We start from the raw sequence: 16,556 nt of genomic DNA, 5'->3' as shown, positions 1-16,556 counted from the left end.
CCTTTTGAGAATTGCAGCTGTGTTTTGTAGCAATCTCTTGTGTTCTTTTTCTGTTATACCACAGGATAGTGAGTTGCAATAGTCCAGGTAAGGTATTAGGACAGACTATGCTGCTATCTTGAAACTGGTCTCAGTCAGGACTGGTCTAATTATGCTCGGTTGTCACTAGAGAGATGATATGTGTTTTAAAGGTTAAGTTTGAGTCGTGTGGACTGTTGTAGTTCTGTGCTTGGTAGTGGGAAAAGCATGACGTGCATGGCTCATCTAATTCTTTCTAATCCACAGATAAATTCACAATACAGTCCCACTGGAAACAGGTCTTGCTGTTCTTCTCCACTCATGGCAACCAACAATCAACTAGATGGTTCAGCCACTAGAAGTGGGGTCCACTTAGGCGTCTTCCAGATTCTGTTATGGAATACCAGCATGTACAGAGGCCTGGCATAACTGCAGTAAATGAGGCAGAGATACCATATTCGGGAAGGGATGTGAGTACGGAGAGACACGTCTGTCCCACCCCTCCTGCTTTGCTCCCTTCTATTCCATTTATGGGCAGCATTCAGAGCTGAGCTGGCACTTTCTGCGTGTACGCATTGTAATTTGGTTCTTCCAACTCATAAGAAATTACGTTCCGATGTGCTCTGATTTTTTTAATACACCCCCACTAACAGTTCACATTCACTTCCTGACTTTACTACAAAATGGTAGTTCAGTCACCTTAAGAAATGTGTGAGGGGTCATTTTGTAACTGTGTCGATATCTAAGTGCATAAAAGGAGTCTGTAGATACCAGTTTTCCTTAAAGTGTAACCAAAATATGGTTTATGGTTTAGTTATATTTCATATATCATCCTTACTTTAAAAATACAGAGCGGTTTACAAAATTACAATTAGAAGGAAAAGGAAAAAGAACAGGATGAAAAGAGGAAAAAATTTATGTCCTGCAAATTGCTTCGTTAGCGAACCCTCCCAAGACCAGGGTCACCTAACTCTCAAAGAGAAAAGACTTCTAAACGTACGATATTTGGAAGAAAATTTCAGAGGGGAAAAAGCTCTTTCTCTAGTTAATTCATAATGAACTGTGTGAACAGAAGGAATTGAAACACACTGATCATTCAAAAAAATGCAAAGTCTTGATGGACAAGAAGAAACTAATAAGAGAAGAAAGAGAAGCTGGACTAGTAGTATAATGAATTGTTTTACATGTTAAAACAAGAATTTTAAATTGAATACGGAAAGGAATTGGAAGCCAGAGAGAAGACAAAGAGCTGCATTTTGAATCATTTCCAATCTATGAATCTGACTCTTAGGAAGACATGCAGAACTATTATTACAATAATCCAATTTTGATCAAATAAGAGAATAAATAATGATCTTTTGTGAATCTAAATCAGGGGTGTCCAACCTGCGGCTCAAGGGCCACACGTGGCCCTGTGAAGTATTTTCTGCGGCTCCGGTCGAGAGCGATGCAGTGTTTTCCTTTGCTGCCCCTGGGTGTTTACCGTCCTGCTGGCTCCCTCCTCTGTCTAGCTGCAGCGTTTGCGCAGCCCCAGAAACTTTTTTGCAGCCAATGCGGCCCAGGGAAGCCAAAAGGTTGGACACCCCTGATCTAAACCAAGAAAAGAAAAGACACAAATTACACACCTGAGAGTCCCATCTGTTCACCCACCGGTCAAATACATGTCTGTATTCTAAACCTTTGCATGCAAATACTGTAGAATTACCCCTCTCTCTGGAGTCTGTATGTATGAATATCCCAAATAAATAAATGAGGAGAGCCACAGCCTCAGCACCCTGAATTTGTGGGTTCAAACCCACACAGCTCCTCATAACCCTGGGCAAGTCACCCAATCCCCCACTGCCCCAGGTACATTAGATAGGTGGTGAGCCCACCAGGATGGACAGGAAAAATGCTTGACCACTTGAATACATTCATATAAACTGTTCTGAGTTCTCCTGGAAAAACAGTATAGAAAATTGAATGAATAAATAGTGTGAAAAGTTTCAGCTTCTGTTAACCAGAGCTGGTATTGTGATGTCACAATGCCTCATTCCACCAATAAGAGCCAACCTCACCAGTGATGTCACAATGGCTGGATTGTCCTAGACTTGGCTCCCTTTCACTACATTTCGATTTCTAGAGTAACACAATGGTTAAAGCTACAACCTCAGCACCCTGGGGTTGTGGGTTCAAGTCACTTAATCCCCTATTGCCCCAGGTCCATTAGATAGATAGACAGGGAAAAATGCTTCAGTACCAGAATAAATTCATGTAAACCATTCTGAGCGCCCCCTGGGAGAACAGCATAGACAACTGAATCAATAAATCTTGTTTGGTGTCTTATCTGTGTCAATTTTTCAGGAAATGTCTGGGAAGTGGAGGGATGAAGTCTCTGGCTGGGGTGGGGGGTGTACCAGCAACTGCACATCCCAGCCAGCAGGACCCCCAAAGTGCTGGGTCGAATGTCATGTTCTAGATGTCTTAGGGCAGAAAGAGAAATTTGAGGTCTCTGCCATTGCAAGAAACTTTTGGGTTGGTTTTCGCTTCACGGGTGCTGTGCTAGAAGGAAGGCGCTCGAGCCGCCAAACCGCAGCCCTGCTCTCTGGAGTCAGGATTATCTGGGCAAGTAGCAGAGTGAGAAGGAAGAAAGGGTGTGCCATTAGATCCAAGAAGCCAGCCACATCGTAGACTGGTTTTCCACTGTCTTCTTCCTTCGCTCCTATGCCGCTAGACCTCTAATGCTGGCCAGCACACATTACTAGAATAATTTCCCTTACTTTGAGTTATACTGATTAGCCGATCAGATCTGTCCGTATCTTAAAATCCCACATTTTCAGGGGGAAGTGGTGGTGGCTGCTGGAGCTCCTCAGTCACCTGATGTCATGTTCCTGCAGTCCAGGTTACAAATTAAAGACAAATGCAAAGGTTGGTGCAACATTTAGATACACAAAGAAAGAAAAGCATCTGGGCATCCTGCAGATCGCTTCTTCCCAATCCTAACCTAGCTTCCAGGCGTGTTTCTTTCAACCCCTGACAACTGGGGATTTTCTAAACATCACAACAGCTATTTACTGTGAAAATGCATAGGTGAAATAAATATACAACTGGGAATCGTCACATAATTCAAGGAAAGCACACCTGGGAAGCAGTGAATCAGGTCTTAGAAATCTCCTGGGACATGGATGTGAGCTTAAGTCTCTTAGGCGTATAGGCCAAGGCCTGGACCCACAGCTGGAAGCAGACTCCGAGCTAGGGCTACTACTGCAGTGAGGCAGTGCTTGGCTACTAGCCTACGTTCAGAGGAATTCGCTTCCAGATGTGACATTGCCACTAGACAGCTGCCCCGCAACGCTGGAGCTGTCTTTTCAGCACCACGGGGCAGCCCTGTAGCCTCGGCACCTGCGAGTCCCGCAAGCTCCAGGTCACATCAGGCTCCCTCCAGCCAAGCACCGGAACGTAGAGCAGCAGAGGCGACCCCCCACCCCACCCCCATCAAGAATCGCCCCCAGGGCTGCACAGCAGAAGCACGGGAGGCAGAAAGGAAGCCCCCCGCAATCCTTTATTCTTGCTGCATGGAGGGAGATGGTGGTACCGAGACCGGGGGGCGGGGGAGATGATTTCCCCCGAATAAATGCTGCCGGTGACATCCCAGAAATAGCTGCGGGCCGGGGACGGAAGCCTGTAAAAGAGTAGGAAGGGGAGGGGGGCAATAACCTGGGAGAGGGAGAGGGGCTGCGGGTGAGGGGAGGGATGACTGCAGATGAGATCGGATGAATGGAAAGAGAGGAGAGGAGGGGGGGGCGCGTTAGGACCACCAATTGCAGGGCTCTAGCTGCGGGCTCGGGGAGGAGGGAGCGCGGCCCCGCCGGCGGGCACGCGCAGCCGGGCGCGCGCCCCTTCTCCCCGTCTCTCTCCCTTCGGATTAGTTTTTCAAGGTGTTCTCTGCACAGCTGAAGATGGCGACAGATTGAGGGGGGGGAGGGTCGGAGGAGGGAGGGAGGGGGATGGAAAAGAGGAGACACCGATCCAGGATGATCAGGAACGGGCAAACTAGTGCCCACCAAAAGAGAAAGCGAAAACAATAAAGGGAGGGAGGGAGGGGAGGGAAGGGAAGGGAAGGGAAGGCGACGATGCCGGGAGCTGATGGGGTTCGGGGCCTGAATCTGCCTTCTCTCGCAGGCAGCATGCCAAAGGCTGGCTAGCAGGAGCTGGCGAGGGAGGGCACTCGCTATCCATGCCCAGCACAAGCAGGTGACCCCGAGAAAGGAGCCGCTCTCCCCCAGCCCCTGAAATATGATCAGGGGGGCTTGGATGTATCCAAGGGAAGACGACGCCGTGCTGAAAATCTGTTGTGCACCGAGACAAAACGACAAACCCTGCGCCGATTCGGAGAGGGCACAGAAATGGCGACTCTCGCTGGCATCGCTCTTATTTTTCACCGTCCTGCTGTCTGATCATCTCTGGCTCTGTGCTGGGGCCAAGCTGTCCAAGGCCTTAAGCGGGGCCCAGGAGAGCCAGAGCTGTGACACTTTTCGAAGCAATCTGACCAAATCTGCTGCTCCCCTTCCACTTTGCCCCGGGGCCCAGGAGTCTCCCCGCCTGGACTCAGCTTGCGGCAAACTGCAGAGCTTGCAAAGGCTCTCCGCAGCCTTTGCTGCCTCCTCCCGGAGGAACTTCTTAAAGGCTTATTTTCGCAATTTCAGCCTGGCCTTTTGTGACACTTATACCATGGCGGACCTGCTGCTGGGCACGGCCAGCCCGGAGAGCCTGAACTGCAGCCTGGAGAAGGAGTGGGGGCCCTCGGAAGAGGAGCTGTGTAGCAGCTGTGTCCAGGCTTACCAGACTCTGGACCAACACGCTCAGGAAAAATACGAGGAGTTTGACTCAGTGCTGGAGAAATTCTTGCAAGCAGAGGACTACTCAGTCAGATCGTGCATGGGAGACTGCAAGGTAGGGGGCAGGGGAGGGGGGAGGGAGCTGATGCTTTCATGAGTTCTGGGCTAGGCCCTGCTTTCAGGCACATTTTCAGTTGCAAACCATCTCAAATGACTAAGCTTTCATTCATAGACAGCTAATAAATCATATGGAAGGCCTTTCCCCTGGGATTTGCAGCCAAGATCTCTCTCCGGGAGTAGGGAAGACACTTTCAGGATTATTGGGAAGAACCAGTGCTCCTGAGAATCCCCTCCCCCCCCCCCTTTCCCATTCAGGGCTTTTATGTTGATGACAAAAAAGTACAAGAAAAGTGCAAAGAAGGTTACAGGTCAAACTCAGGAACAGGACCTGAATAGACCATGTGTACCGTCATCATATTTCAGAACAGAACAACTAAATTCCTCCTCCCCTTCTGCAACTAGCCATACTTGACTGAGAACTGGCCAAGGCCCTGGTTCCTGAGAGACCTCAACCAGAAAAGAGGGGAGAAGAATTGTGCTTTTTGGGAAGGGAGGGAGGGGGGGTAAGACCTTAGGGATGGAGTCTGAGCTCCCTTCAAACAAACAACCAAAGAGAAAAGGCAAACTGAGTTTCTCCTGCCAAAACTTGATAGTATTTTCTTGTAAAAATAGTGTTGGATTCCAGGTATTGCATGCAGCATTTTAGGAGCCCAACTGTTTGAAACTTTTCCTGAAAAGATATTCACTTCCGCTCTACTCTTCCCCAAACCTCGCACCTCCCACCAGAATACACAAATCCTTCATCTCCATCCAGCTTCCTCCCTACTCACTCACACACACACAGAGGAAACACTGCACCGCCCCCAACCCCCTCCCCCCCCACACACACTGCACTTCCCCTCCCCCTTCATCTCCCCAAGCCTCCATACACATCCCAAACAGAGCTTCATCGCCTCCCCCAGGGGAAGGAAGTGGGCAGCAGTTTCCCCCAGCACTGGTTCTTGTGGCCTGGGCAAGTCACTTATTCCTCTATTCCCCCAACCCGGTCCTGGAGGACCACTAGGCCAATCAGGTTTTTAGGCTAGCCCTAATGAATATGCGTGAGATAGATTTGCATAGAATGGAAGTGACAGACATGCAAATCTGAAAACCCATTTGGCCTGGTGGTCCTTCAGGACAGGGTGGGGAACCACTGAGTTAGACTGTGAATGAGCCACTAGGACAGAGAGGGGAAAATGCTGGAGACAAGTTAACTTACTCAGGTATTTCTAATGAGAATAACTAATGGGCAGACTGGATGGACCGTTCAGGCCTTTGCCTGCCCTCATTTACTATCTGACTGTGAAACTCTGAGCTTTAACTGCTGCATTTGCCTGGTGGCCAGCTAGCTCCAGGGCAGGCTGCTCCACTTCTGATTTTACCTGGTGCCTGCATGGAGCTGTCGTTTCAGGATCTCTATTGAGTTGCCCAAGAAAAACAAGATTAGAAATTCAGGCAGGCAGGGGGGGTAAAACCAGACCTGGATCAGTCCTACAGATCTGGAGCTGCAACTCCCCCAGTCTGCCACTGCACAAAATGCTGCATGTTCTCAGCACAGCCTCCTCCTCCCAGCACACATACACAGAGGAATGCACACAGCTCCTCATTACGCAGGCGCATGCCCGGCAGATCCTACGCCTTCCCTGCAGCACACACAAACGCCAGACCCTGCACCTTCCTTCCAGCATATCCATGCTGACAGAGAGCAAACATGTCTCCCCTCTCTCAAGTCCTACATAACACACAGGCAGAATGCCCTGCAAAAACAAAAAAGCCCAACACCTGCACTTGTCTCATCTTGTTCACGTGTACATATAGAAAATATCAACACTCTCTCTCATAAGAACATAAGAATAGCCTTACTGGGTCAGACCAGTCTCCATCAAGCCCAGTAGCCCGTTCTCACAGTCCCCAGTACCTGGCCAAAACCCAAGGTGTAGCAACATTCTATGCTACCGATCCAGGGCAAGCAGACTATGGACTTTTCCTCCAGTAAATTGTCCAAACCCTTCTTAAAACCAGCTACACTATCCGCTCTTACCATAATCTGTGGCAACGCGTAACAGAGCTTAACTATTCTCTGAGTGAAAAAAAATTTCCTCCTATTGGTTTTAAAAGTATTTCTCTGTAACTTCATCAAGTGTCCCCTAGTCTTTTTAATTTTTGACAGACTGAAAAATCGATCCACTTGTACTCCCTCTACTCCACTCAGGATTTTGTAGACTTCTATCCTATCTCCCCTCAGCCGTCTCTTTTCCAGGCTGAAGAGCCCTAACCGTTTTAGTCTTTCCTCATACGAGAGGAGTTCCAATCTTGGTCGCTCTTCTTTGAATCTTTTCTAGCGCCGCTATATCTTTCTTGAGATAACGAGACCAGAATTGAACGCAATACTCCAGGTGAGGTTGTACCATGCAGCATTATAACATTCTTAGTCTTGTTAACCATCCCTTTGTAAATAAACCCCAGCATCCTGTTTGCTTTTTTGGCTGTCGCCACACATTGGGTAGAAGGTAACTGTGATTCGGGTTATTCTTCTCAATGTGCATCACTTTGCATTTGTCCACATTAAAGTTCATCTGCCACTTGGACGCCCAATCTTCTAATTTCTTAAGGTCCGCCTACAATTTTTCACAATCCGCATGCGTTTCAACAACTTTGAACAGTTTAGTGTCATCTGCAAATTTAATCACCACACTCTTCGTTCCAATTTCCAGATTTCTCTGTCTCCCATTTCTGAGAGGGATCCTTTGTGGACATTTCTAATTGGAATTTACATTCAACTCACTTGTATTCCCCAGTTCTAGCCAATGAAGTCTGTGCTGTAGCTTTGATAGCACATTGGAATGGGGTTGTCAAATCCAGGATTAGTCTAAAATCTTTATCCTGGAACTGAGTAACTTAGCAGTTCTGACTTGAAGGCCTGCCCCTCAGTGTATAAACACATGCATGTTTAAAACAAAGCCTTCATCGCCCTCCAGTACATACATGCACATATGTTACAGCAAGCCCCGCCTCTCACTCCTGCACCACCCCGAGCTAACAGCACACATATAATCAGGGTTCATGCCCCTGCTTAGGGGTGAATTTCCTATTTCAAGAACTTTTCCTCAAGAAAATCCTGTACTGTATTTTCACAAACTCTGCACACACAGATACGTCTCTAGATGCAAATAACTGTCCCTGCCATATCATCAATTTGTATCCAAACAGGTATCAAACACTGAACAACCTTGCAGCACACAGAGAGGAAGCTCTATACCAGGGGTGTCCAACCTGAGGCCCAAGGGCTGCATGTGGCCCCGTGAAGTATCTTGTGCGGCCCCGGTCGAAGGCAAAGCAGTGTTTTCCTCTGCTGCCCCTGGGTGTTTGTTTACCGTCTTGCTGGCTCCCTCCTCTGTCTTGCTGCAGCATCTGTGCGGCCCCAGAAACATTTTTTTCGGCCAGTGCGGCCCAGGGAAGCCAAAAGGTTGGACACCCCTGCTCTGTACCATTTCCCAGTGAACACAGAGGAAAACACTGTTCAAACTCCCAGTGCATACAGCAGGGCCCCTGTATCATCTCCCACTACCCACCAGTGGACCCAGCGGGAGCCCTGCACTACATCCAAGGTACACAGAGGGAAACCCTCTACCACTTCCCAGTTTACAAAGAAGAAAACCCTGTACCAGCTTATTTATCATCACTTAGCAATTATCTATTCAACTCAAGGGGTCTTGCACGCCATAAACCACCAGCGTTTAGTACTTCCAGGGTACAAAGAGCACAAAACTTGAATCGACTAGACACAGCGAGGGGCATTTTCGATAGGATGTCTCATTCTGACTTTGGATGTTTCTTGCAAGGCATCCAAAAGTTGGGGAGGGGATCTGTTCATTTTGGAAACCAATAGATGTCCACCTAGCTTTTTTCACCACTTTTTCGGCCACAAAAACGTCCCAAGTTCAAAACATCCAGTTCCAGACCCTTTGGATGTGAGGGGCACAAAGACATCCCAACAGAGCAGTGGGGCACTTTAGAGGGCGCTGTTGTGAACTTCACATAAAGGGTGCCAGATATACCTCTCACCATAACCCCCTTATGGTGAGCTCTGTATACCCCCCCCAATAGTCCTTATGGCTGCAGGTGACACCTATATGGCAGTCACACTTTCCACCATAAATATAAAGTTTGGAGTGGCTTCTGGGCCTGGATCCTCCTCTCTATGGTTCATTAAAACACTTGGGTGCTACTGTTTTAGAGACAGATTCAGATCTTTGTGGAGTGAGAGGGGGTCAGTGACCAGTGGGGGAGGGTCATTCCTTAATCTCTCCAATGGTCATCTGGTCAATTCGGGTACATTTTTGGCACTTAGATGCTTTGGACGTCTAAATTCTACCCCGGACATCTTGGGAAACATTTGATAATCACCGCAACACGTCCAAGCACTAAACACACCCAAAGACCAGCCATAGCATGCCTCCAAGACCCCCCCCCCCCCTCACAGCGACTGAGAAGCCTAGCAAAACGGCCAGAAAATCGGCACTTTGGTGAGAAAAATGCCCAAGTGCCGATCTATGCCATTTTGTGGGCGTCTTACCCCCTCCTTTACAAAGCAGACAGCTCGGATGCTCAGAGGAATTCTGTGAGTGGCAGAGCTGTTACCGCGGCATCTGGCGCTAAAAACGCTAGGGCGGCATTGTAAAGGAGGGAACATAAGAACATAAGCAATGCCTCTGCTGGGTCAGACCTGAGGTCCATCGTGCCCAGCAGTCCGCTCACGCGGTGGCCCAACAGTAATCCTCTATCTATACCCCTCTATCCCCTTTTCCAGCAGGAAATTGCCCAATCCTTTCTTGAACCCCAGTACCGTACTCTGCCCTATTACATCCTCTGGAAGTGCATTCCAGGTGTCCACCACACGTTGGGTAAAGAAGAACTTCCTAGCATTCGTTTTGAATCTGTCCCCTTTCAATTTTTCAGGATGCCCTCTTGCTCTTTTATTATTAGAAAATTTGAAGAATCTGTCCCTCTCTACTCTCTCTATGCCCCTAAGTGCTTTCTATGTACGTGGAATATCCTCCCATTATCTCTCTGTAGTGTGTTCTTGTTTACAAATTTGAAATCTACAACTAAGACATGGGGGCTCATTTTCAGAAAAGATAGATGTCCAAAAGACAGCAAAATCCGTCACGTGGATGTCTTCCTAGTCAAAACAAGCTGACTTTCTAGACATCTTCCTGGTCGTTTGATCTCCAGTGCATCTATATTTTAAGGGTGTGCTAGAGGCATGTTTTGGGTGGGATTAACATAAACTGTCCAGGGCACAATTTGGACATTTTATTTTTATGTTTTTCTGTTCTTAAGGGCCAAAGGAATGAAAATTTGGCCCCCTCACACTCCCCAAGTGGTCCATATCTGTCTCTATAACTGCAGCAGATACTATGACCAGTCCTAGCAGAGCTGAAAGCAGGTCTCTGGAGTAGCCTGGTGGACCCAGACCCATATGGAAGGGGTGAGCCCACCAAAACCCACTCTACTACCATATAGGTGATACCTGGATACATAAGGGCTATTGGGGTGGTAGACAGGTGGGCACAGTAGATTTGGGGGGAGTTTTGGGGGGCTCACCATTTAATGTACAGGCTGTGTACTTAGCACCCTTAATGTGAAGTTCACAGCAGTGCCCCCTAGGATGCCCCACTGCCCTGCAGGCATATTTGTATGGCCAGACCATTAAAAATGCTGGCCCCTTCCTACATGCAAAATGGCTTCTTCTCAATATTTTTAGTTTGGATGTTGTTGTTTTTCCGATAATGGCAAGAATAAATTAGACATCTAACAGGACCATTTTGCGGGTTTGAAAGTGGACATTTTCTCCGTCTGATTTTTGGACTTTTTTTTCAAAACATCCAAAGTCGAACTTAGACGACCTGTTGAAAATGTCCCTCTTGGTTATTGCATCAAGCATATAACAACGGTTAGGACCGAGGTTCCTCTCTTTGGCCACCATATTCTATTCCTCTTGAACTGGACTTATAATATAGTGTTCTTTTCAATACTTTTGGTTAGATTGTATAGCGCTTGGTTCTGCAAGTCAGCAAGAGTGGTTTAGCAATAAATTAAAAACGATAAACTAACCCCCCCCCCCCCCAACTGTAAAAAGACAAAGCTCGATACCTCCCAGTGAACACAGAGAAAACCCTAGACTAGAGCTGCCCGATTCAGGGAAAAACGATTCGATTCGATTTGGCCAATTGAATAAAAAAAATTTTTAAAATTTGTTTTCAATGACACAACTTTTTAAAGTTTAAAGCTGAATCAAAACTAAACAACCCAGATTAATACAGATCATAGTAACATAGTAAATGATGGTAGATAAAGAGCTGAACGGCCCATCCAGTCTGCCCATACGTTATACCCATTAAAAAATACATGATTAAATTAACTTGTTTCTTCTTTGACATTTCTGGGCCGTAGACTGTAAAGTCTGGCCAGTAACGTCCTCATGTTCCAACTGATGCCCTCCCCAGCCTATCTACACCGAATTCTACATATGGGACACAAACCATACATGTCTTTAAATTTACATCCTTCATTTCCTTTACAGTCAATGCTAAAACTATGGATTCCTTGTACAAAGGTGCGTTAGGGTCTTTTTTAAAATTCTTTATTCATTTTTATAACTTACATCAAATGTAACAAAAAATAACATCATTTTAACTTAAATGTATCACTTGAAATTCTAAATTAATCATACTCAATATATTTTATCCCATTCCCTCCCAACTCTTCACTATATCATAACACATATATCATACAATAAAGACTTTCCTTTCATTCAAAGCACCTAGTGAAAATTCAAAAAATTACCTCCCCCCTCCCCATTATTTCATTTGTACTAACCAGGGAAATTATATTTATTCATTGTAATAATTTGTTAATGGCCCCCACACATCTTGAAAGTTATTAAAATTCCCTTTCTAAAGAGCTAATGTTCTTTCCATTTTATAAATATGACACACAGAATTCCACCAAAAACTGTAGTTTAATCTATTCCAATTTTTCCAATTGCAGGTTATTTGTTGTATGGCGACTCCTGTTAAAATAAATAAGAGTTTATTATTTTTGGAAGATATTTGGCTCTTAGCCCTCATTCCAAATAATACTATATCATACGATAATGCCACATGATTTTCTAACAAACTATTAATTTGGCCTCAAATTGATTTCCAAAAAGCCATAATAAATGGACAATAGAATAATAAATGATCTAAAGTCCCTACTTCAAAATGACAATCCCAACATCTATCCGACTTAGAGCAATCTAATTTTTGTAAATGAACAGGGGTCCAGAATGCTCTATATAACAGGAAAGGTACGTTAGGGCCTTAACACGCGAAATAGCACGTGCGTGCTAGACCTTAACGCCAGCATTGAACTGGCGTTAGTTCTAGAAGTGTAGCGCACCTTAGTAAAAGGAGTCCTATGTCATTTTCATCCACACAGAACACAGTATGGAATAAATAATCACAAACTAAAAATAGAAATATGTAGACAAAAGTTAAAAGAAACAGTGACACATGTCCCCTAATACTGTGCAGAATATAAAGAAAGCCGATGTAAATTTAAATCAGCACTTTACAAATGAATAGAAATAAAACAAAAATAAAATCCATTTTTCAATTAGCTTTCAGAGGCCAAAACCTCCTTCTTCAGGTCGGTATCCTGTCCCGACCTGGTTAGTAAAAAATGTATTAAAATGAGTCTATTAAAACAATGACTTTATTTTCATTTTTAATTTAAAAACATTTATCAATACCTTTTGTCATTTCTACTTTAATCATCCTCTTCACTCTCTTTTTTCCATCCAGCGTCTGTCCTCTCCCTCCCTGCCCCTTCCATCCACTGTGTCTCCATCCCTCCCCCTGTGGCTCTGCTTTTCCTTCTGTCTAGCTTTTCCTCCTCGGTTCCCTTTCTCCTCCTTCACCCCTCATCCCAGGGCAAGCATCTCTATTATTTTCTCTCCATTTATGGATTTAGCATCTTTCTCATTCTTCTCTCTCTCTTCCCTCTGCTCTTCCAGCTTCCCTGTTCCAGCATATCTTTCTCTTTTCCTCCCTCTGTGACTTCAGCTTCTTCCACTCTTCCCCACTGCCTTATCTAATCTCTCACTTGTCTCCAGGCCATCTCCTTCCCTGCCTGCCCTGTAGAAACTTATCCAATCAACAAACACTCAAATTCAGCCTTAAACAGCTATATGGGAGTTCAGATTCCACAATTTCATTCAAAATTGTTAGCTGTGGTATTCTTCCCTTTATAGCTTTACTGCTAAAGCAAAGCAGAAAACATCAGTTAATCCTCTTTCCTAAAATACCATCCCATATCTTGTTGATAATGGTTGCTAGGTGCTATGACACTGGGCTGACGTCAGGGGAGGGGTCTATTTGAACGCTCTGTGAGAACGCCGTGGCCATTTTTGGATCGCCAGCGGCAGATATAGATGGGAAAGTTTAACTTTAAGTAAAGGTAAGTTAGAATAAATTTTAAATGAATGAAGATATGGGATGGTATTTTAGGAAAGAGGATTAACTGATGTTTTCTGCTTTGCTTTAGCAGTAAAGCTATAAAGGGAAGAATGAAGAATACCAAGGCTAACAATTTTGAATGAAATTGTGGAATCTGAACTCCCATATAGCTGTTTAAGGCTGAATTTGAGCATTTGTTGATTGGATAAATTTATAACATAAGTGAGTCAGAAAAGTTTGGAGGATGCCCTGTAGAAAGGCATCTTTATTTCCTTCCCCCCCTCCCCAAGATCCTGCACCCTCCATCCATGCCTCCCCAAGATTTGATAACTCCCCATATTCCCTTCCCCCTCCCTCACTTGCTCTCTTTCTTTGTCACCACCTCTCCCCCCCCCCCCCACACACACACATTGTCAGCAACGCAGCCTTCATAACTCAGTGCTCTTGCCTGTGTCAGGTCTTCCTCTCTGCCAAGTCATGCCTACTTCCGATTTCTGCGAAGGCAGGCCCTGGCAGAGAGGAAGGCCCGATGCCAGCAAAAGCAACATGCAGAGAAGTTTCTGGACCATGATGACACCAGCCCTTAGAGCACCCCCTTATGGGCCTGCACTGAATTGGTGAGTCCAATTTTTTCTGAGAACAAATTGATTCGAATCGTTTCAGTCAAAGTGAATCGGTGAATTGATTTGAATCGGAAATTAGACAGCTGTACCCTGTACCACCTCTCAGTATGTGCAAAGGAAGCCTTCTACCACGTCCCAGTGTACAAAGAAGAAATTTAGAAATTAGGAAACTCCCAGTGAAGACAGAGGAAGCCCTGTACACCCTCCCAATGCACACAAAGGAAGCTCTATACCAGCTCCTAGTGTACATAGAGGAAGCCCTGCACCACCTCCCAGGCTACACAGAGGGAAACTCTGTATCTGCATCTCCTCTGACATGTACAGCATCAAACCCTGTGTCTCCATAGTAAATCCTGCCCCTTCCCTATTCTTCCTTCCACCACATATACACATATGCCCATAGGTCTCATTTTCATCTTATACAAACACAGCTCTCGCTCCCACACACAGCAAACCCTATCCTTCAGTTTAGCACACAGAGAAACCCTGGATCCCCCTTCTACACACATATATTCCAGTCACTTCCGTTCCTATAATATGTATGCACACACCTTGTAACTAACCCTGAACTTCTTCACATCACACAGAGAGCAAACCCTATACCACCTCCCAAAACACACACACACTGCAAATCCTGCAACTAAGAACATAAGAGTTGCCATACTGGGACAAATTGAAGGTCCATCAAGCCCAGTCTCCTGTTTCCAACAGTGGCCAACCCAGGTCCCAAGTACTTGGCAGGAACCCAAAGAGTAGCAACATTCCAGAGCTGAGATTGTGATGTCATAATGCCTCATTCCACCAATGCCTAAGAGCCAACCTCAGCAGTGATGTCACAAAGGCTTGATTGTCCTATACTTGGCTCACATAAGAACATAAGAATTGCCGTACTGCGACAGACCGAAGGTCCATCAAGACCAGTATCCTGTTTCCCACAGTGGCCAACTCAGGACCCAAGTACCTAGCTAGATCCCAAATAGTAAAACAGATTTTATGCTGCTTATCCTGGAAATAAGTAGTGGATTTTCCTAAGCCATCTCAATAATGACCTATGGACTTCTCTTTTAGGAAATTATCCAAACCTTTTTTAAACCCTGTTAAGCTAACTGATTTCACCACATTCTCCAGCAATGAATTATAGAGTTTAATTACATATTGTGTGAAGAAATAATTTCTCCGGTTTGTTTTAAATTTACTACTTAGTAGCTTCATCACATGCCCCCTAGTCCTAGTATTTTTAGAAAGAATAAACAAGTGATTCACATTTAGCCTTTCCACTCCACTCAGTATTTTATAGACCTCTATCATATCCCCCCTGAGCCATCTCTTCTTCAAGCTGAGGAGCCCTAGACGCTTTAGCCTTTCCTCATAGGGAAGTCATCCCACCCCTTTTATCATTTTTGTCACCCTTCTCTGTACCTTTTCTAATCCCTTTAACACCCCCAGTGAAACCCATAGCAAATCCTGCACTTCTTCCCCACCCAACCCCTCACCTCCCTCTAGATCAGGGGTAGGCAATTCCGGTCCTTGGTAGCTGGAGCCAGGTCAGGTTTTCAGGATATCCACAATAAATATGCATGAAATAGAGTTGCATCTCAAGGAAGCAGTGCATGCAAATCCATCTCATACATATTCATGGTGGAGATCCTGAAAACTTGACTCCTGGCTTTCAAGGACCAGCATTGCCTACTCCTGCTCTAGACCAATTCCACAAACACAGAAAATACCCTAGCCTAGCATCGATCTCCAAGAGGGCCCAGCACCAGCCATAGAAAAGCCATCCTGGGCTCCACCTCCCCTCCCCCTCTTAACAAGCTTCTTTCTAAAGGGGTACCGGCAATGGCGGCAGTGACTCACATGCTGCCTACGGTTGACCAGGAAACTTCCCCTGTGCCACATCAGGAAGTTACATGACAGGGAAGCAGGATGCAGCAGAGGGTAGGTTTCCTGGTCAACCACAGGCAGTGTGTGAGAGTTGCTGCTGGCGGGAGGGGGCTGGGCCTGACCCTCAACACTGTTTGCCTCGGACCTGGCTTTGTCTCATGGTGACAAACAAACTCAAACCATACCCTGAACCTCCCTCCAGTACAAACACACACACAAACGTCTTCTTCCCGAGGGAAGTGGTGGAGAGGAAATCAAAAAAGCATGGGATAAACATAGAAGATCTCTAATTAGAAAACAAAGAATGTAAATTAAAGAGCTAAGGCCGGTACTGGACAGACTTGCACGGTCTGTGTCCTATATGTGATGATTTGGTGTAAGATTGGGCTGGGGAGGGCATCGGTGGGAACTCCACTATCTTGGAACTTGAGGATGTTACTGGCCAGACTTTATGGTAGATATCCTGCAAACAGGATGGTTAGTTAGGCTGGAGAGAGGCAACTTCAGCAGCATTTGGAACCTAGGACAATAGCAGGTGGACTTTACAGTCTGTGACCCAGAAATAGCAAAGAAGAGAAGTTAATTTAATCAGATATTTTTAATGGGTATAA

General features: G+C 45.7%; 1 protein-coding gene across 1 annotated transcript in view; it reads left to right on the top strand.

Moving 5' to 3' along the window:
* Window positions 1-4,293: 4,293 nt before the first annotated feature.
* The window catches only part of LOC117361042 (transmembrane protein FAM155B-like), a 106,526-nt gene continuing 94,263 nt past the window's right edge, over window positions 4,294-16,556 (top strand). Inside the window, exon 1 of the mRNA XM_033945829.1 lies at window positions 4,294-4,950. Coding sequence (XP_033801720.1) covers window positions 4,294-4,950 — 657 coding nt within the window. The remainder of the gene's footprint in view (window positions 4,951-16,556) is intronic.

The sequence above is a fragment of the Geotrypetes seraphini genome, chromosome 5 (assembly GCF_902459505.1).
Source record: "Geotrypetes seraphini chromosome 5, aGeoSer1.1, whole genome shotgun sequence".
NCBI lineage: Eukaryota > Metazoa > Chordata > Amphibia > Gymnophiona > Dermophiidae > Geotrypetes > Geotrypetes seraphini.
Note: the sequence above shows the minus strand (reverse complement) of the source record. Positions and strands in the feature narration are given on the sequence as shown.